General features: G+C 48.0%; 2 protein-coding genes across 5 annotated transcripts in view; one reads left to right on the top strand and one right to left on the bottom strand.

Moving 5' to 3' along the window:
* Positions 1 to 16,038, bottom strand: part of LOC122385648 — a 145,755-nt gene extending 129,717 nt beyond the window's left edge. The window contains exon 1 of one of the 2 annotated variants that reach the window (XM_043374062.1): positions 15,760 to 16,038. The gene's annotated coding sequence lies outside the window, so the exon portion shown is untranslated. The remainder of the gene's footprint in view (positions 1 to 15,759) is intronic. The other variant, XM_043374058.1, reaches the window with a different exon arrangement.
* Positions 15,764 to 19,535, top strand: LOC122385650 (vesicle-associated membrane protein 4-like). 3 transcript variants are annotated; one of them, XM_043374068.1, is made up of 2 exons: positions 15,764 to 15,864; positions 17,387 to 19,212. In XM_043374068.1, the coding sequence occupies exons 1-2, from the start codon at positions 15,825 to 15,827 to the stop codon at positions 17,833 to 17,835; spliced, it is 489 nt and encodes a 162-aa protein (XP_043230003.1). In that variant the 5' UTR covers positions 15,764 to 15,824; the 3' UTR covers positions 17,836 to 19,212. The 3 variants fall into 3 exon arrangements, 1 of the variants encoding a protein (XP_043230003.1); XR_006257235.1 differs by lacking the exon at positions 15,764 to 15,864 and adding an exon at positions 16,348 to 16,432 and having other exon boundaries at positions 17,387 to 19,535; XR_006257234.1 differs by lacking the exon at positions 15,764 to 15,864 and adding an exon at positions 16,349 to 16,544 and having other exon boundaries at positions 17,387 to 19,535.
* The last annotated feature ends 1,755 nt before the right edge of the window (positions 19,536 to 21,290 follow it).

The raw sequence follows: 21,290 nt of genomic DNA, 5'->3' as shown, positions 1-21,290 counted from the left end.
TCTCATTCTTTCCATGCAACGCCCATAGGGCTAATGTTAAAATGCCAAAATCAAAGGGGGCACGGTGCCCCGGTGCCCTCGGCCTGTTCCGCCGCCTATGATTATGATGCTTTTAGCGCTCTGGCCACGTTCCATCTAAAATCGATGTACAAAAATAAACTGTTGGGAGGCGTTACATGACCTGAGATGACCTCAGGAGCATACGATAGATCCCGATGTTTGAGTGCTTTTGTTTCAAAAGCAGAACATTTCGAGTTCCTCATACTGACTGAAACTGGAGACGTCGCAAAGTTGACCTGACCCTAGGTCACCACCGATATCAAAATTAAAAATATTCAAGATGTTGGTACTGATTCTCTCATGCAATAGCTCGAGTTTCAAACTTCTACTTCATGGTGACCTGACCTGACCTTAGGTGACATGGGGTTACTTTTTTCACAATTGATGCGAATCGATGCATTATACATAAGCTATACTAAGTTTCGTGTCGTTTTATCTATGCAAGCGCAAAATTGTCAGGTGTGGCCAAAAAACGCCCCCACGGCCCACCCACCTGGGGAACGTTAAAGCAGTGATGTATTTTTTCGGTGTATTCCACGATGCATCGATCGGTGTAATGCATTACTTGATAATGCGTTATTTATTGCTGCGTGTGTACGCTTTTCCTCTGTTCAGTGTGATCTGTGATAGGAAAACTACCGATATATCTCCACGCGCATGACTGAAAGGGCTGGCGTGATCTATAATATTGGGTGTCTGTTTTTGTTTGGCATTTTATAAATAATGAGTCAGCTGTGATCGTTTGATGAGACACTGGGACAGCCGGCCTGTATGATCAGCGAACGGCAGGCGGCGGGGCAGTGGTCCGGTGGCTGCTGCATGGGACTGACACCAGCAGATTCAGAGCTGCGATACGCGGACGTTATGTTCACAATACCTTTGCAAAATAATATCTGATAGATATCATGTCCTCGAAAATGTTCTTCAATCAATATGATTTTACCTCCTGGCTTATTCCATGGGGGCCGAAACCGATCGTTTTATGCACGCCTTTTCTGGGCCTCGTTCTCCTCTAAATGCGTGTAGGTAGCAATTTTATTCAAGGGACGATTGAAAGTGCCTCCGATTGGTTTTCAGCGTAGGTGGGATATGGCCGTTGAATGTGAGGCAGTCGATAAGGAACGTCGAGCTGGAACGGTCTGACTCATTGGGTAGGTACTAGGTAAGGTATGTGAAAGGCAGCAGTGGAAAACAAGGAAGGGAGGCGTTTGGTGTGAGGTTTCAAATGCTCTATGCATAAGAAAAGTTCATTTGATTATATGACACCGTCCTTTTTAGTTTTTATCGCGATACGTGAGCAACGCATGAGACGCTCACTGTTCAGACTTGTAGCGTTAGAGACAGGCTGAGAAGGGCTATTTCCGCGAAAGGATATTCTGGAATTTGAATTGAAAGGCATTTAGTTTTGAAAGCATCAGTACTTCTTAACACGATACTGACTCATTTAAAATTTCAATTTTTCCCCATTGCGATAACATAAGAAACAGAAACTGCGGTGTCCCCGTACGCAGGATTCTGGAGACTGTCAGGCGTATGTTAGTAGCTAAAAGCTTTTGTTCTTTATTTAACAGATAACAATCATTTCTTTTAATACTTTGTAACACCTAACTCACTAGAAACAATCTGTACGGGCTTCCAAAAATGTTATATTTAACATGTTAGATCCATTACAATATTTTAGCTGCCCTAACCTGTAAATGTAACGGATGCGTCACTATTGAAAACGTGCTAAAGCATAGTATTCTATTGCTGACAAATATTCTGCGTCTGTCAGCCAAAACTGGCCAATCAGAGGCTTTGTTTGTCATTTCTGGGTGGGATTAATAAACATGCGAGCGCCGGAAGTCGGCAAGGTCACAGTCGGCGGCAGAAATTCGAAAAATCAAAATTTAAATTTTTGAAATCTGATTGTATTTTTGGATTTGGGAGGTCGATTTGCTCCCTACAGAAGCTAATATTGCTGCATATTCCCATTGAGGTGACAAGAATTAGCAAAATAGTGGTTCGGGCGCTTTTCAAAAATAGTACCGGACGCTGTTCCTCTTGTGACGTCATAGCTCCGTGACCTGACCTGACCCGGTCAAGTTTCTTATACCATATGATAGCCAATACTTGCCCCAACATGCATGGGAAGTTTCATCACGATCCATCAACCGATCTCCGTACCACCGGCAGGAAACCTCGGGCGTTGGCACTCAGTTTGTGAAAATCCGGCCGGAGGCTGTTCCCTTTGTGACGTCATAACTCCGTGACCTGACATGACCCGGTCAAATATTTTTTATCAAAAGATGCGCAAGGTTTGCCCCATAAGGTACCCAAAATTTGGCGGCGCTGCGTGCCGCCGTTTTTGCACTATTTCCGAAAAACCTCAGGGGGGGGGGGTTGCACCAACCCCCCCCCCTACATGGGCGAGGGTTAAGTAGGTACCAGGGCAATAAAAAACATACAAGTTACATATTTTTCATGTACAGTCCTTTCACAGCAACAATATGTAGAAACGCACCAAGACGTTCACGGAGAGACCACCCATAACAAACTATAGTTGAAGCCGGGGATCTGCTGCAGCAGCAGGGGTGACGTACAGGGCACAGAGGTCATGTCACATCATGTTGTACAACATGTTGCTAGAAAAAAAAAACAGATCAACATTGATTTTGAATAACTGTAGCGCTTTCTTCAGTCACTTAGGTAAGCTTTCTCTCAAGACGTTACATTAGATTCACCACTCTTGACAAAATAATCAGATTGAAACTTAGCTCTTGTGCCTGATGCACTTACATTTCAATTTATTGAAATAAAACACTCAAATTTACCCTTGAAAATTGTTGACATTTAAATGATATTAACATCAAGATTTTGATGATCAGCAAACAAGCTATTCAAATCACACCCATATAATAACTTTGGCAATGTTGATAACTCTTGCTGTTTTATTGAAAAGCAAATCTTCAATTTGTTCATATCCAAATCCAATGCCAAGCACTGAAATCTTGTTGCAAGGCCCTAAAAACAACAGACAAAAACAAAACAGTCTTGTGGAAATCGCCAGTGCGGTGCGGCGGCCTTGGCGAAATTTCCCAAGGCTGCTCTTTGTTTACATTTTAGCGATGGGCCAACTTGGCCGCCCAAGTACTTGTTTTGCGTGAGTAAGTACAATTTTGTCAATTTTGAAACGGCTATATCTCGCAAATTTTGGTACCGATTTACATTTTATGCATATCTTTAGAATCGGCAGAGTCTGGGGAGTTCATTGATTGGAAATTTATGCCGATTCCTTTCAATTTTTAAACCCTGATAATCCCTTTAACCCGCGCCTGCTGGGGGGGGGTGTTTGAACACCCCCCCCCCCCCTTGTGGTTTTTCGCGAATATCTCAAAAATCATGTTGTTTAACCTTCACTTTAAAACAGGTTCATTTAGATCTGACTTGAAATACTAGGGATGTGTAAATTCGAAATGCCGAGAGCCAATAATAACTTTATCCATAAAAGTACAAAAGCTAAAACAAAAGACGACATAACTATTTATATCTAAAAATATAACAATGTTCCAAATATTCATCTAATCTACATCGATTTAGATATAAGATTAACATGCAATTGAAATACATTTCAATATAAACACAACATCAATAGGTAAACAGAAACATGCAATGCAACTTCAAATAAAAATAACAACAGTTATAAGCAGATTAATCAGCCGGCATTCGAGTTCACATCTATCATTTCAGATCGGAAAAGGACATCGTTCCAATCAGCCACAGCACAGGAATTGACGTTTCATAAATAGTGTTCCTACATTTTACTAGCCAGCACGTCGCGTCCCAGCTGTTTAGTGAGAAGTTACACAAACATGCTACAATGAAGCTGCAATTTGTTGAATTCTAGACTTAGATTAAGACCAACATACATCATAAGAAATATAGATTATGCAACAAAAGCTTGTGGCGTTTTTTTTTTCTCTGAAGCATGTTTGCAAACAAGTTTCGCGATTTTACAAAGAAAACACTGCCCTGCAGATTTGACGCATAAAAATACAAATCTGTCCTTCAAGCAATAGATCAGTCATCGGTACAACCTTCGAGAACATGCGGCTTTATCATGATAAGTTTGACTTTACAAGGCTGCGATTTTCCCGTAAAAGCTAACTGTCGTGCCGAACGATAGCCAGTACTCCAGAAATCCACGACAGTAGCAGCTTGTTTACACTTAGTTCAAGAACCTTTTTTAACAATAAAGCTCGGCCAGTTATATACATCTACGATGTTGACGAGGCTTATGACGCTGTTCACCCACTCTAGTGTCCAGACCTCGGGGGTATTTCCGCAATAATGAATAAAAAAGCACGCCCAGTCGAAAGTCGGGCAAGCAAGTCCTTGTCGAGGCCAAGCATTACCTCATGTCTGCACGATTATTCCTTGACATAAGTGCTTTCTTGACACAAAAAGTGCGGCTAATGTTTGGAAGCGTTTCTCCGTAAGTTTACTGTCCCCAATCGGGCCAGTCACGGCTGCCGCGGCTGGCTGCGCCACTCGTAAGCAGGATTCGCCGCGCGCCACCCGCCCCTGTGACGCTCGAGGCCCGGCGCTGACGGGCTTAGCACTTGCAGTAAGCGCAAACGACGCGTCCTAAGACCGCCAGATCCTGATGAAGATGCCTTCGCGTGCCAGGGACAGCAGCTTTCCGTTGGGAAGTCCGGCCCCGCTGAGCGCGGTCACGCAGCGGCATTAGAGGTCGGTGAGCTGCCCCGGCTCAGCGCAGAGAGGGCCAACGCCGCTCGGTCGCCGCGGTCGGCTCGCAGCGCCGCTCAGAGATGGCTATCCGCGCTCTGTGCTGAACTGCTGATGTCACCGCCGGCCGGAGCACGACCTTCCCAGCTCCAGCGGCCACCGGCGCGGCTCCAGCGCTCCGTGCGACCCACCAGCTCGTTCAGCCGTTATCGGCCGCCAGTCGCAAACACCGACCGCGGGCGCCCGCTGCGCGCTCCAGTCCGTCCCTCCGGTGCGGGCAGAACCTGCACAGCCCCTCTCCCACCGGAGCAAACAGCAGCCACACCGCCGACATTCCGCGACATTTACTGCCTTTTTGGCTATTGCAGGGAAGCTGATTCATAGGTGATTGGCGACCGAGTCATTTATCGATGTCAGACAAACAAGATCGGCCAGCTATCAAAGGCGGCCGTCGTCTTGTGGCCAGGACATCGTGCATCTCGCTGCTATCTGGGAGCTCCGATACTGTCAGCGAGCGAGCCAGCAGCAGCGGAGGCCGGAGGGTGCTGGCCCACACCGGCCGCGGCCGCTCCCAGCTGACAGCTCGGCAAGGTCAGGAACGAATGGCTCTCACGGCCCGACCGAAAAACCACGACTCTCACGGCTGGCTCGCCAGCTCGGAGATATTTATAGATTCGTCTCCATCTGTCAGCGCTGACATATTGGTAGTCGCTGAAGGCATGTCAGCACCGACAAATTATTTGGAGAGGATGGCGACCGAAAAACCACTGCTTCCCTCCGATCATTCCCTCTGTACCACAGGCCTATGAAGTATTCAAAAGGTTGAAGGAAGTGACTATAACCACTTCATGACTACTGACCACTGATAGCACGGAATCGCCGCAAAGCAGCCATTTACGCCGAATCGAGTGGACTATTGGTGACGACCTGCGATTACCAAAGGGAATGTTTTAGATGTAGAAACCAAGCCAAATTCAAACCGACCTTTAACGATAAAAATATCGTTTAACGTCGAAGTATGTAGCTATGAGATGTACTTTGTAACAAGACATGAAGCACATAATATTTAACCCTCGCATGTGTAGGGGGGGGTCGGATGGACCCCCCCCCCATGGTTTTTCGCGAATAACTCGCGTAAAAAGCGGCCGATCGCGACGAAACTTTCAGTACCCTCGCATTGATCAATTTTACACCTACCCTGAAAATTTCATGACCCTGACCCAAATGACCTTTGACCTGTGACCTCTTTTCCGAGACCATGTTTGGCCGGAATCGCGATTTCGCGTATGTCGGCTCGCACTAGCCGCGCGTTTGCAAGCTTTTCGTGGTTTCAAACGTTCAAACATGTGATTTGATGTTACTCCCGTGGGTGTCAAGGTCACCTGAAGGTCAGGTCAGGTCATTGACCTTTGGTGACCTCGGGTGACCTCGGTTCACTTTTTCGAGTTTTACATGTTTCTAGGCTAGTTTTTGGAGCTGAATTCGAATTTAGCAACCATTTGAACATTTACGAAGTAGTTTTGGTGACTTCGTAACATGTTACGAAGCTGTCAGAGGTGGTTGACACGTACTACGAATACCCGTCACGACGCCTACTGGTTGACCTGACCTGACCTGACCCGACCTGGTCTAAATGCTTCAAGACATCATCTGTGATCATAACTAACACGATATTCGTGATCAGCACCCCGAAAAACCCCTTAGCAGCCACACTTTACGACTTTCTAACAGGTCCCGATTTTCCCGACTTTGGGTCATTGACCTGACCTGGAAGGTCAACCAATGACCTAGGACCCTAAAATTGGGTATCATCGGCTTCCTCTCGTCACGGGCAACACGCTCGTTTTTTCCGCGAAGCTCTAGCTCGATCAGGGGCCAAACGGCAAGGGGGGGTCCAACCGACCCCCCCCCCCCCCCCCTACACATTAGAAGCTGGAAAACGCCGCACACATGCGAGGGTTAATGTTGCAATAAAGCAAATAAACATAGCGATTTTGTAGAACAATCTGACATTTGAGATGATTTATTGAAGGTAATCATAAACATACTAAAAAGATATGAAATAAATTGAAGGATATTTTGTCGAGAATAATAACATTCACAACATGTTACCAAAGCATACCAGAAGTAAACGTCAAATCGGTATTTGTGTTTCGGAGGGTATTACAAAACATCGACCAGCAACTGACATCACTTGTCGACACATACATGTTACACATGTGTAACGTGTAGCTTAGGGTGTTTCATTACACTATGGTAAAAAAATGTTGGTTCAAAACTCAGCCATATCGACTTTGCCCCAACTCTACCCGTAAAACTGAATCGATTGATACGCTTGAAACCCGAATTTAAGTATATTTAGGGGTCGCACACTTTTGTCACCAAAACTCGTTACACAGAGAAGGGGGCACATCCTTCCTTGGTGCGCTTGGGCAGCGCCTTCCGGTTGAGTTCCACGACTCGCAGGCCATCGTTGTTAGGGCCCTGCCGCCCTCAATAGACCGTTGCAGAGCCCTCAGATGCCAGCATAGCCCCCGCAGCCTGGTTGTGTTGGGGTCCTCAGAGGCCGTCGCTGGGCAGCCTGAAGCCAAATGGGCCCTAAGACTTGAGTTGGGTCTAGGGCCGTCACGAGGGCCCTCAGAGACCGTCGTAGAGACCCTCAGGGGCCAGTGGGGCCCCAGTCCTGTGGTACCCTCAGCGGTCGTCATGAGGGCCCTTAGTGGTCGTTATTGGGCCCCAGGGGACAGAGTTCGTCGTGAGAGCCCACAGAGATCATCGTAAGGGCCCTCAGAGGCCGTAATAGGGGCCCTCAGAGGCCAGCGTGGCCCCTGGAGTCTCTGTGGGACCCTCAGCGGTCGTCACGAGGGCCCTTAGTGGCCGTTGTAGGGCCCCAGGGGACAAAGCCCTCAGGTGGGAGCCCTCAGAGATCGTCATAAAAGGGCCCTCTGAGGCCGTCGTGGGGGCCCTCAGATGCCGTGTGGAGCACCAAACGCGGCTCGGGACACTTCTAGCCGGTGTGGAGGCCCCGACTAGCATGGGGCGCTCCTGACCATAAATAGACACCCCGGATGATTCCACATCAGTGTTCGTTTCCCGATCACTGGTTTTCAGGAGAAAATGTATTGGATGGTGCGACGGGCCCCTTGTATGGATTTTGGGGGTGCAAAAAAGATATGTTTGCACCCCCATGTTTTTCGATGGGGGTGCAGCTGCACCCCCTGCACCCCCTATTCCGCCGCTACTGCCTGGCTTTCTCAACCAAATCAGTTCGCAGGAAGACTACTCATGTTACGGCCAGAAACAAAATCAGAGATGAAAAGTCGCAGAAATGTGCGACCTCTAAACATCATCAGAATGAAGTGAAATTTTACACAGAAACTTGTGAGCAGATGACATTTGAGGGGAACATCGATATGACTCGCAATATGGCACTTTGAAAATGTGAAACACCCTAGTGTAGCTGTATAGGAAAACACGGACCAGGGACGGCATACGACCGTGGGCCAGTCGGTTGGCTATCTAATCCCCACAGGTTGGACGACAGGCATGTACAGAGCACGCACAACACACAGCATAGGACAGTTCGGTCTGTGACGTTCAGAATTCGGGTGAAACGAGATTCCATCAGCACCAAAGAAAGTGCACTTACACCGCTTACGCATGCAGCTCAAGGCAAAGTACGCCAGAGACGTTCACAGGGCAGATCGGTGAGAAACGAGTCCAACAATGTCTGAAGCGGTGACAGGATTTTCTTTCCGGAAACAATTCAACTCTTACTTAGGGGTCTCTCATGACTATAGAGACTGGAGAGTAAGTTTCCAGTCCTGTTTCATACGCTGCTTATATGAGTGGGGTCTCGTTCATCTCCGGTCTCAAACACACAAAGCCGAACACAACCTCCATCAACAGACACGTTGCCGCGTACGAAGCCAGGCCAGACAGCCTGCAAACTCTGCGGCGGGGTCGTCGGCCGCCGCGCCGCACACTACCCGAGCCCGTCCATCATCCAGGCAGTTGACGGAGTCATGGGTCGCCGCGACTGGCTGGCGAGGACACTCATCAAACGCCACTTAGCGACCCATCCTCCCGGCTCGTATATCGCAGTGAGCGGTGTCAAATCGTGTCCAAACGCATATATAAAGGGCCGTTAGCGACCAAACGGGCGTCAAAACAGCACGCCGGCAGGGATTATTGTCACTATGAAAAGCCACTCTACCGCAGCAGTCGGATGGACCCCTGATGACTTCTGGCTTAGACACCAGCTTAGGAAACATTCATTGTTCCTAACCTTGGATTCAGTTCAGCTGTATTCAGATACCTGTTGCTGTTAAATGTGGATAATGAGAACAGATAAACACTCTTTTGTGCACCAACAGAAATATGTAGATATTATTTATGATCAAAAACATGCATGACCAAATGCATACAATGTTTGGTCAGAAACAATTTCTTCATGGTGTCTTCGTTGACATTGCGGCTTTAGTAAATCCGTAACTGAGGTTTTGTTGACATTCAGGAGACAGTGCTGATGATTCATTTCCCGTGAATTGTTTAAGTTCGTATGCACGATTGTATGTCGAAATTCAGCACGCTAATTGGTGGTGGCGTGTGTCGAACAAGCACGAACGGACACTCGCGGAATGTTTTCATCACGATCTGAGCATTGTTTACGGTGCTCACTCATTGTACATGAATCGCACCGTAAAATGGGTTAATCAACAGCTGACACTTTTCAGAGTGGACTTAGGTCACGACAAATGCTGCTCGGCCCACGGACCCAGGCGAGACTACTGCGCCAGTCACTAGGAGCTCGTGTGAGAGCCTCCACGAACCGCTCAAGGTTGAATCGACGATCAGTGTGAATTAGAAACTAGGATTCGGTAACATCTTACCGCTTGCCCACAAATCTAAGTCCCCACGGGTCTCCCTAGTTTACTCCCACAAACCGTCTACATCAAGTGCCTAGATCGGACGAGTGTGCCGAGCCCACCCCGACGCAGCCGGTCGGCGGACCACCGCGCCTCAGCTGGGTGTCCTGACGTGACCCTAGCACCCGAACCCGATCCCCTCCCCGGCGTATGAATGGGGCCCGCATGCCAAACGGACGTCTGGGCGGGCAGAGGGCCAGCCGTGCTCTTGGCACCAACGGTTTCATATACATTGGCGACAGCAGCGGCGGCGCTCCACTCGGCCTACAACGGGACACTGGCGCGCCGCGCGCTCGACGGCCGGTTTTTATCGAGCACCGCCAGCCGGTGAGATCATACTTATTTATAGTGGCTGACGTCAGTGACTGCGGCGGCGTGAGGGGGCCGTGGCGCCACCTGTTGTCAGGCGCAGCAGCGACAGGTGCTGCCCGGGCGGCGGCACGTAACCCGACCTGACCCGACCCGACCTGACCGGACCTGAGGTCGACATTAGGAACATGACTGACTACCTGTAAACGTGATTCGGTTATACTTAATAGGGATAGGTCATCAAGGATAAAACAGGGGGGAATGTAATGTCGCCACCGAGAGGCATACGTTGGCCTTGGGCGGTGGCAATGTGCCAGGTTAGCCACCGCAAAGCGCGACGACATCGCAGCCCTGTCGCACCGAGATATGGCCGACCCAAAACGGGTCGGCGAGGCCGAGGAGGCCCATGACAAACCACGCCTCGAGACCCTTACACTGAAACAGGAAAGAAATGTGACAGGAGCTTGAATTCTCATGGATGCAACATACTAATATGTCTGAACTATTTAAACACTGGGGTAAAATTTTCATCTTAAAATTTGGTTATCGGAGGTCCGGTAGGCTAGGGAGTAAATGTTACCTATTTATTGGTCAAACTACATTCACGGTGTGCCGGAAGTTCGTTGACAGGCACCAGCTATGCTCTTCCGTCAATACTCTACAGCAGCCTGAAAGTCAGCGTCGAAATTTTGCATGGGCTGGCAACAACCATCGCCAAGCAGTGTCATTGTGTTCAAATGCATTCGACCCTTGATGAGCTCACAAAATGTGTTCACCCCTGACCATTACCCGGGGGTGATAATGGAAGTAGCAAAACTGAGTCAGTTGCGGAGCTCCCCGTTCCAGGAATAGGTATGGGGAGGGTCACGTCGGACCTGACAAGGAATCAAGGACTCCCATAAACAGTATCAGATTGATTGCACCGGATATTGCGTGTACATAATTTTGATAGTCGTATGGCCTCTGGGATCAATTTCAGTCGAGCCTTTCTTACCAGCCATATGGCGTGTGTTACGTGTCGCCAATAAGCGCCAAAATGATCATTCATCTCTAACTTGACATTCGCAATGGATGACAAGCTGTTGCATTGTAGTTATTCACAACTCTGTCTGAAAAGACGCTCTATCAGACTAGGGAGACTGTTTGAAGCTTGATCAGCTTCCGAGAAGGTTCCCTGGGGCATTTGGGTGAGCATGCAGGTGCTCCTTTAGCAGTCTGTGAAGCCCAGGGAGGTCTATTCAATATGGAACATGTCGTGTAGGCCTGTAGGGCTAGAAACTAGAAGAACGGAGCCCACAAGGTGAGTTCACAAGATGAGGATGCTGGTCCTCGCCTTGTGTCCTTGCTGGAGCTGGAATGCTGAAATGCATATCCATGCTGTGGGAAGGGTATTCACTTTGAGGTCAACGCAAATTCAGGGCTGCGACTTTGGAGTCATTGTAAAGCAGCTAATGGCACAGTGCAAGAACAACCTTGCACGTTCTTCTTTATAGTCATTCAGCCAGCTGCTGAATTTCTCCATAAGTTCCCATATAGGACTAATGCATTAACCCGCGCATGACTGGCGGGGGGGGGGGACTCTACAGAGCTCCTCTCTCGTTTTTCGGCAATAACTGCTAAACCACTGAACGTAACACTAACAACACAACACTTCCAGTACCTTTCGCTGCATCAATTATACACCTTGTGTCAAAATTACAATTTTGCAGCTACCATAATAGGTCGGCCAGAAATGACGTAAAAAAGACGGCATGTCGGCCGATTTTGATGCAAGACATTGAAATACTGCAATCGCTCTCAAGAGCTCAGTTTTTTAAGCTAGATCCGATTACTGCAAGTGGCTATCAAACTACTATCTCGGATTTTCAAAATATTGGAAATTTCGAAAAATGTACACATAGGTGGTACAATTGCACAAACAAGTTTTGATTTTTTCATAGATCAGTTTTTGACTTTTCGAGAAAAAAAACGAAAGATATGTAGTAGAACACATGCCGATAATTCAGTCTAGCAAGTTTTACCCCGATATCTTCAAAAATATATAAGTTATAATGACTGCTTCCTGCACCAACATGTCACTCAACCAACGAGGTTTAGACTGGGTGAAACACCACACACATTGGACCTGGTTCTGTCAAATGAGGAGGGGATGATCCAAGGCCTACAGTCCCTCCCTGGACTAGGATCAAGCGACCATGTTGTCCTCAAATTCAAGCTGAACTGCTACTCGGAAGTAGTAGAACCAGCTGAACCTCGTTACAACCTGAACAAAGGGAACTATCGTCTCATGAATGCTCGACTGTCTTCAATTAACTGGGCACCCACGACAGAACTCGAGACCGAAGTATTGTACAATGTCATCAAAGACACGCTTCTGTCTCTGGCATCCAATTGCATACCCCTTGCCAAACCAAGGTCAACGAACAAGAGCCTGTATGTTAACCAGGAGGCCCTGCGGCTCAAGAAACACAAGCGCGCTATGTGGTTCCAGTATGTGCGCACAAGAGACCCACTGGACTATGCACGCTTCACCCGCGCTCGGAATAAGCTCCGCACCCTTACCCGAAACCTCAGAGCAGATTTTGAGAAGAGGCTTGTCTTAGATATCCGAGAAAACCCCAAGGGATTCTGGCGTTACACTGGCTCACGATTGCGCACCAAAATAAGAGTTGAAGACCTCAAAAACGACGATGGGACGATGGCACGGAAAGACAGTGAGAAAGCGAACCTGCTCAACCATTGTTTCCAGAGTGTTTTCACCACTGAGTCAACTGTCTTGCCCACGGTGACTGCCTCCTATGGGGGCCCCCGTCTGGAAGACGTGGACATCAGCTCTGCATCGGTGAAGCGGAAGCTCCTCAAACTCAACGTGGACAGTGCTCCGGGCCCAGACGGACTACACCCCAGGGTTCTCCGAGAGACCGCTGAAGCGATGGCGGAGACATGGACGCGGTTGTTTCGTTCCTCCGTGGACTCGAGCCACCTCCCAAGGGACTGGCGCGTGGACGAGATCGTCCCAATCTTCAAAAAGGGCCTCAGGACGTGTCCCCTTAACTACAGACCGGTCACCCTCACATCAGTCCCCTGTAAAGTGCTGGAATCACTGATTCGCGACCAGCTGATGGAGCATCTCACCCGGACGGGGCAGTTGAGTGGCGCGCAGCACGGATTCAGACCCAGGAGATCCTGCTGTACCCAACTGCTTGAGACTCTCGAGGAGTGGACCAGTGGACTAGAAAGAGGTGAGGCAATCGATGCCATCTACCTCGACTTCAGCAAAGCCTTTAACTCTGTTCCACACCAGCGCCTGCTTCTGAAGCTGCGGGCCTGCGGCGTTGATGGCAAGCTCCTGAACTGGGTGCAGGCGTTCCTCACGGGGAGGCAACAGAGGGTTCGGGTGAACAACTCAAGGTCGGAATGGGCCGCTGTGACCAGCGGGGTGCCACAGGGAACTGTCTTGGGGCCGCTGCTATTTGTCGTGTACGTCAACGATCTGCCCGGTGAAGTCGCGTCCTCAATCAAGATGTTCGCAGACGACACGAAAATTTACAGGAGTGTCAGCCGGGCATCAGACGTTCTCACCCTCCAAGCTGACCTAGATACACTCGTTGAATGGTCGGAACGCTGGCAGCTGCCCTTCAACCGAACAAAGTGCAAGTCACTGCATCTGGGCTCCCACAATGGAAACTACGTCTACCACATGGGTGGCACGCAGCTGGACCAGACCTCGGTGGAGAAGGACCTCGGAATCCACGTCGACCACCAACTCAAGTTCCGTGAGCAGGCAGCCGCGGCGATTTCGAAAGCATCGCGCATCCTGTCCGTGATCCGGCGAAGCTTCGCCCTTCTAGACGAGAACACTCTGCCTCTGCTGTTCCGAACGATGGTGCGACCTCACCTGGAATACGCGAACTCCATCTGGGGACCTTTCAATCGGGAGGACCAGAGGCGCGTTGAAAAGGTCCAGAGGAGAGCTACGAAGCTGGTTGCCGCCATCCGAAATCAGCCATACGAGGAGAGGCTCCGGATTCTCGACCTGCCGTCTCTATACCATCGCCGACGCCGGGGCGACATGATAACTGTCTACCAGGTGCTCAGACAGGGGATTGACCTCGAGGCAGAGAGATTCTTTGCGGCGGCAGCGACAGGCAACACCCGCGGACACCAATGGAAGCTGTCGAAACCGAGGGCCGTATCCCGAGTGCGTCGAAATGTCTTCTCCGTCCGAGTCATCAACGATTGGAACGGACTCCCGCCATCAGTTGTCGATGCCCCCAGCCTAAACGCCTTCAAAGCCAGACTGGACAAACACTGGGCACATTTGAAACACACAACTCACCTTAACGACTGAGTCAGGACACTGAGTCAGTAAGGAGCTCGATAGGACCGGATCCTTGAGGCCAAGTGGCCTTTCAAAATTCCGAACTTTATAAGTATAAGTAAGTATAAGTATTATAGGTACGCATTTTAGTTAAAATTTCACCATTATCGATTTTTTCAAATCCATTTCCAGTGCGTTTTTGACATCGTATAACAAAATAAATATCACCATCGTGTTCCTAAGCTCAAACTGCATCTGATAGATATCTTTATTGCTGAAAATTTCAAAATTGTTAATGTACCTATCGAAAAGTCATTTCACACTTAGGTACCATCACAACTTGACCTTTTGTTTGCTTCAGTCGTTCAGGACAACGCAAGAACAAGGAATACGTGACGTAGACAACATTTTCACCAACCCTTCTCGGCAAAACTTTATCGTACTCGAAGGTCATCATGGATAGGACCGCGTATCTGAAACAATGTAGTGGCACCCCAATTTTCTATAACAGCCATCAATCAAACATCTAAATCTCAGCTGAAAAATATGTCAAAGCATACCTCATACAAAATATGTAAGCTTACTTGAAACTTTCCTTTGAAAGTCCCGCTGTCCTTTCAACGCCGTTTTCTCTACGGTGCATGCACCTCACAAATACCAATAAAATAAAATAAAATGAACTGAACTGAACCGAACTGAACTGAACCGAACTGAACTGAACCGAACTGAACTGAACTTGGACGCTATCCCGTGTTTGAGCGTCCGTATCAGTTTTTTATTTCAACAGAAACCCAATACCTCAATACGCCTAGCGCACTGTAGCGTCGTGCCGTGAAACAAGGCCGGAGCCGGAAGTTCCGGGGCCACAAAAATCGGCGGAGCGGTGTGTTCGAGGCTGGCGGGAGCCAGTGAGGGCCGGGCAGTGGAGCAGCACGTGCTCCGGCACATCAGCCTCTTCCCGGCACACGGCGCCGCCCTCATCTGGTGCACCGAAACGGCGTCCTCTCGGTCCTCTCGGCTCTCCGGGGATAGGGAGCGGCGGAGGAGTGGCTTGAATAGTGACTCGGACCAGCTGTCGCGCCATTGATGCGAGACCGCGCAATGAACTGCTCTGGTCAGCGAGCGCCGAGCGGGCGTTTGAGGGCAGAAATTGCGAAGAATCTTTTGCGAAGAAATTCTGTGATCGCCCTGCGGCGGAAAACTCAGCCCCCGCCATGCGCTGAATTTGGCGCATGCAAAGCCGGACGTGCACTTAAATTAGCAGCGCAATCCTGCCAGTCATATTAGGCACAACATATAGTTTTTCCAGTCTGGCCTATGGTGACATTAGACATATCCGTCAATTGAAGTTCATAAAGCCAAGCGTATTGCAACCATGATTTTGCAAAGTGAAAACAATGGTGATCGACTGACCTGTCAGAATATAAGCCTTGAAGAATCCCAAGCAGTTTGAGCTGGATGGATGGTTGTTGGCAAGAATGCTTCCCAGTTCAGACCACGGTGTCAGGCCAAGAACCAGTAAAATATTTATATGAATCACTGCAATAATGTTAATATGCACACGCTAATACATGTTTGTATGAAGTTTAAATTCAAGTGTAGCAGGGCACGAATATCACCAATTGCATTATTGTAATTACTATCGTTTCGCCGCGCTTGATCCCCGCCCCACAAGCGGAAATTTGTGATAATAAGGTTGATGGTACGTTCGATCATACAATAAAATGAGTCTTATTGCACTAAAGACCTCAATATCTGTCGCAGCTGCGCAACATAAATGTTCTTCTGCAACATTTAAAAAATTGTAATTGAAATGATTATTTCTGCTTCTTATTGTACTTATAAAGTTAAAAAAAAATCATTAAAAATATTTTTGATTTTTAAATAAAAAATCCTATCAATCAAATTACTGTTAAAACAAATAATCAATGCTATCTAAAGCGATGTGTTACCGCTTCATTCATAGCGCACAAAGCTCTTTTTGAGACAAAATATGGCTCACAAATTGCACAAAACGTAAGAGTTGTGCGGTGATGTCCCATATGCTACCTGTTGTGCTCTGCGTTTCCGTACAAATTTCGTAAAGGTAATGCTGTAGATTGATTTGCTGATAAGCTTATAGCTATGCTTTGACCGACTTTTAACGCATAGACAACAAGTCTCGCCAAGATAAAGGCACAATAAAGATCAAGCCCAAGGTACTGTCGATGCTGATGTGAAACGATTTCAATTTAGATCGATTTTGATGTAGATCAAACAGAGAAGATCAGAGGCCTTTATTTTAAAATGAAATGAACCATAGGTTTAAGAAAGATGAGCCAGGTATAATTGCTTTTCGCTATTATAAAACCCAGATACATGCTTATGAATTAATAATTATGATGGCAATCCAGCTTCCAATCCAGCTTCCTTTTAGCTGCAAGCTGGATCAATCAGTTGCTAACCAGAAGTAAAGTTTTTGCTGATGTCACAGCTCACAGGTTTCATTTTATGATAATGGCCATGGGATGGACATTAGGGAGACCCGCATGTCGGTGTTCAGACTTCAGAGGGACCGTCAAGAAATACCTGAGCTCGGGCACAGTGCGGTGGTGAACGCACATATATGTACGCATAGGAGCTTTTATTGTGATCTTAGCGCGTCCACTTTTGTTTGACATGTTCTAAAGTGTCTTTTACCCATATTTTGTCTTTTACCGGTTAAGTGTTTTGCCCATATTGCTGACGCGAGCACATGAAAAACCAGTGATTGTCTGGATGAGCTTTAAATGCATTCTGATTCTGGTTTTGATGGGTATGTGAATTGTTTGATGTCTTTAAAGCTCACCCAATAAAAAACACACATGGCTGAATTAATTTAGCTGTTATTTTACCTAAGTTTGGTCCCAAATTCAACTCCACCAGGCCTGGCCCTGGGTTCCCCACAGCCCACTCCCCACTCTTGACTCTCCACTCTCTTCAAACATTGGAAGTTATGTAATGGGTATTGGGGTATTGGTATGGATTGCTCTAACTTTGTCATCTTTTGTTTCATGTGCAGGACATCTTCCCGCAATCAGCCCATCTTCGCGCACGATGCAACCTCGGCTTGGCAGTAAGGTAGATCTGGATGACTATGAAGCAGCAGATGACTCAGAACGTGCTGGCCTGCTGGGTGCCGAGGACGGCAGTCGCGGTGACGACTTCTTCCTGCGCGGGCCGCAGCCCGGTCGGCAGCGCGACTCGGTGGCCGCCGTCCGGGAGCAGGTCTCCGAAGTGACCGGCATTATGCGTCAGAACGTGGAGAAAATCGTGGACCGTGGCGCCAACCTGAGTCAGCTGGAGGAGCAGTCGGAACACTTGGCCTCCACATCAGATGATTTCTACATCAGCTCCCGACAGGTTCAGCGCCGCATGTATCTGCGCGACCTGAAGATGAAGATCGCGTTGGCAGCGGTCATTTTGATTCTTATGTTGATCATTATTTTACCGATCGTTCTCAAGAGCTGAACCGCAGGGAGACAATGTCTAAATGGGCTGCAAAGTAGACCATAGAGCTTGATTGTCCCCTGCTTTTTGTGGTGTTATCAGCTTTACTGTGATGCGAATGAAACTGATAATTATAGCTGTTGGAAACTTGATAAAATGTAGCATATTAGATGTTTTCCAGCATATAAATTCCATTGTTTGATTGGGTCGAATTTATTGTTGATTGATGGGTTCTTATTTTCGGTTATGGTAGGGACTAACGAGTGCTCGAATATATGAAGGAAGATCATTTGTCTATAATTTAAGCAACGCATCGTTGTGTTAATTACGTGATTGTCGTTAACATAATCAGGCTCAAATGTTGTTGCCTGATCAGGCATCATATGTAAATAACAACTTTAGAGCGGACGTGTCCCCATCAACCTTACTGTGTTTCGTGACAATGGGCCTCATGTACTCGAGTGTTGTGGTGTACCTTCTGGTGTTGATGTTGCACTAGCCGCTGCACTTTCTGTCTTATGTTACGATGTGTGAAGTGTGTGTGTGTGTGTGTGTGTAGCCGCTCCCCTTTTATTGCAATTAATTATAAGAGATGCGGTTCGTGTCCTCTTCTATGCATTCAGAATTTACCAGTAAATTGTTTATCTTCAGCAACCATACGATGAAGATATTTCATTATCCTGTGTCTGCATTGACGGCACCTGCTTGGCTTGGCTCGTGATACGGCTTTAGTGATAGATTTATTTTATCGTTATGGATAATGTGTTATTCGATGTTGCTTGTGTTATTGTGCGTCATTACACTGCTTGCTTGGTGATGGGTAACATATGTCACAATTATCTATTTTTTTTGGAAACTGCAAATTGATTTAAGCTTGTCCCGCGTCTGTCTTACAGTGTGCTCGTGTTTATGATCTCTTTCGACCAATTGCGATCTACATTACCTCTGTGTCTAGGTAATCTATATGTACAATGGTGGTGTGGCCTAATCAGACTTGTGATCAGCTCAGTTGAGCCGGCTCAAAAATCAGCTCAGCTCATGAGCCGGCTCAACATTTTGCCAAATTGTTGAGCTGTGAGCTGAGCCGGCTCAGTAATGCATTGAGCTGAGCTTCTGTCTGAGCTGAGCTGAATGAGCTTGAGCTGAGCTGAGCTGAATGAGCTTGAGCTGAGCTGAGCTGAGCTGAGCTGAGCTGAGCTGATTGAGCTGAGCTGAGCTGAGCTGAGCTGAGCTGATTGAGCTGAGCTGAGCTGAGCTGAGCTGATTGAGCTGAGCTGAGCTGATTGAGCTGAGCTGAGCTGATTGAGCTGAGCTGAGCTGAGCTGATTGAGCTGAGCTGATCCAGTTCTAGTAGGTACACTGGAAGATGATGAGAACGGATAAAAATATAAAACCGAATGCAATGTGCATTGAATACCTATTGATACACTATAAACACTAGAAACATGATAAACTGGAAAGAATATTATATACAAACCAAAGACGTCACTAGGTGAAAGGCCATGTAGTTCGACTTCGCAAACTGAAGCGATTGGTCGGGAAATCGCTACATTCCTCTATTGCACCCAGTTCGCACCGTTGTAAGCCGTTCGGTTGGTATCCTTATCCACTGCGGCGTGATGTCCCGACCTGTGTCCCGATGATTCGATGTCCATGACCAATCAACACACGCATTGCCGTGACGTCATTGGCCGGACCCCGAAACGTTACGGAGATATGGGTGGCATTCGGCATTCGGCAATGGGTGGCATTGAACTTAACTGAGCGGAAACTGAGCTGAGCTGAACTGAGCTGAACGGAAACTGAGCTGAGCTGAGCGGAAACTGAGCTGAGCGGAAACTGAGCTGAGCGGAAACTGAGCTGAGCTGAGCGGAAACTGAGCTGAGCTGAGCTGAGCGGAAACTGAGCTGAGCTGAGCTGAGCGGAAACTGAGCTGAGCTGAGCTGAGCGGAAACTGAGCTGAGCTGAGCTGAGCGGAAACTGAGCTGAGCTGAGCTGAGCGTGAGCGGAGCGCAGCCGGTTTGAGCGGAACGTGAGCTGAGCTGAGCCGCGTTAAACTGAGCGGGAGCTGAGCGGGAGCGGATAAGACGGAGTTGAGCTGAGCGAGCTCACTTTTTTCTTGAGCTGTCACAAGTCTGGGCCTAATCATATATTTTAATAAATAACGTTTGGTTACATCTATTATATAATGATCACTGATCAATGTATTGGCCGTCCTTGCTTTCCTCAGGACTAACCCATCCGCATCCTCGTCATCAGCTCCACCAGGTAGTCGGTGAGGACACCCAACTCCACCTGCATTCTGCAGTGCCTACTTTTCTTTGGGGTGAACGTTTGAGTGTCAGAGCGAAAAGCTGTTTTGCTATGTTATGTCCTTTCGTGGTCTAGCATGACCATTTCAGAACCGAGCGAGGGTCCATGAGCCACCTTGGTGCGCCGCTCAGCCCATCTTGATGGACGCAAAGCCCTACATATATGATGGACAGGCCACCGAGACACGCTACTCGGTCGCCCCACCGCACGTGAACAAGCGGCTCAAGTTCGCTAGGAGCTGCCCGCATCGGAGGAAGGCTTTGGTGACTGTCCAGCCCAGAACAGCAAGAAAATAGGTAGGCACTCCGAATCCGCATGCGACTAGGTCGGGAGACAATGCCCTGGTCGGAAGGCTCATTTGCGACCGAGTTGCGTCCGGGCGTTCAGCGCTCTGCACACGAGGCCATCCACGTAGGGCACTGAAGAAAGGGGCTGCCGGCTGAGTGAGACCAAAGTGAGACCATCTTATTCTAAAGGCTCTGCGAAGGTAAGGAGGGGGCGGGACAGCACAGATGAAAATGACGTTTCGCTCGCAACTTTCGACACCAGCTCAAAGCGCACATTTTTATGGAGCAGTCTGCGATGTCCAGTTAGTTACATTACAATTGAGCACTGTGTCTTGAATCTTGTGTATTTACATAGGTATTCATAGGCGGCGGAACGGGGAGGGCACACCGTGCCCCCCTTTGATTTTGGCATTTTAACATTAGCCCTATGGACGTTGCATGGAAAGAATGGGACCACTAGTCGGCAGTGCCCCGAGACCACTAGTCGGAAGGTGTTCCGCCGCTATTGTACATATTTGACGTACCTATTGCAATGAAAAGTCATGTTCCATGGATTTATCTGGATTTGCTATTAAAGGGACCCTCCCACCTTAACATTAGATTTGAGTTGAGATAGCCAAAATGGGGTCCCTGGCTCACAATTACCGGTTTCGGCACTCACAACATCGAGAAATGCCTTAAATCGGAAATATTGAATTTCAAAATTGCAGCATTTTGATTCAGAGGGGCTAATGCATAGGAATACCCCTCTGAATGTGTGACGTCTTCGCAGATATCTAACGATTTTTAAATGTTTGACTAAAACGTTTTGTAGCACGCGGTGGTATATGCTGCTTTGCGCGCAACAAATGCCGCACTTTCAAATAAAGTCGCTAG

The sequence above is a fragment of the Amphibalanus amphitrite genome, unplaced genomic scaffold (assembly GCF_019059575.1).
Source record: "Amphibalanus amphitrite isolate SeventyFive unplaced genomic scaffold, NRLGWU_Aamphi_draft 000226F_arrow, whole genome shotgun sequence".
NCBI lineage: Eukaryota > Metazoa > Arthropoda > Thecostraca > Balanomorpha > Balanidae > Amphibalanus > Amphibalanus amphitrite.
Note: the sequence above shows the minus strand (reverse complement) of the source record. Positions and strands in the feature narration are given on the sequence as shown.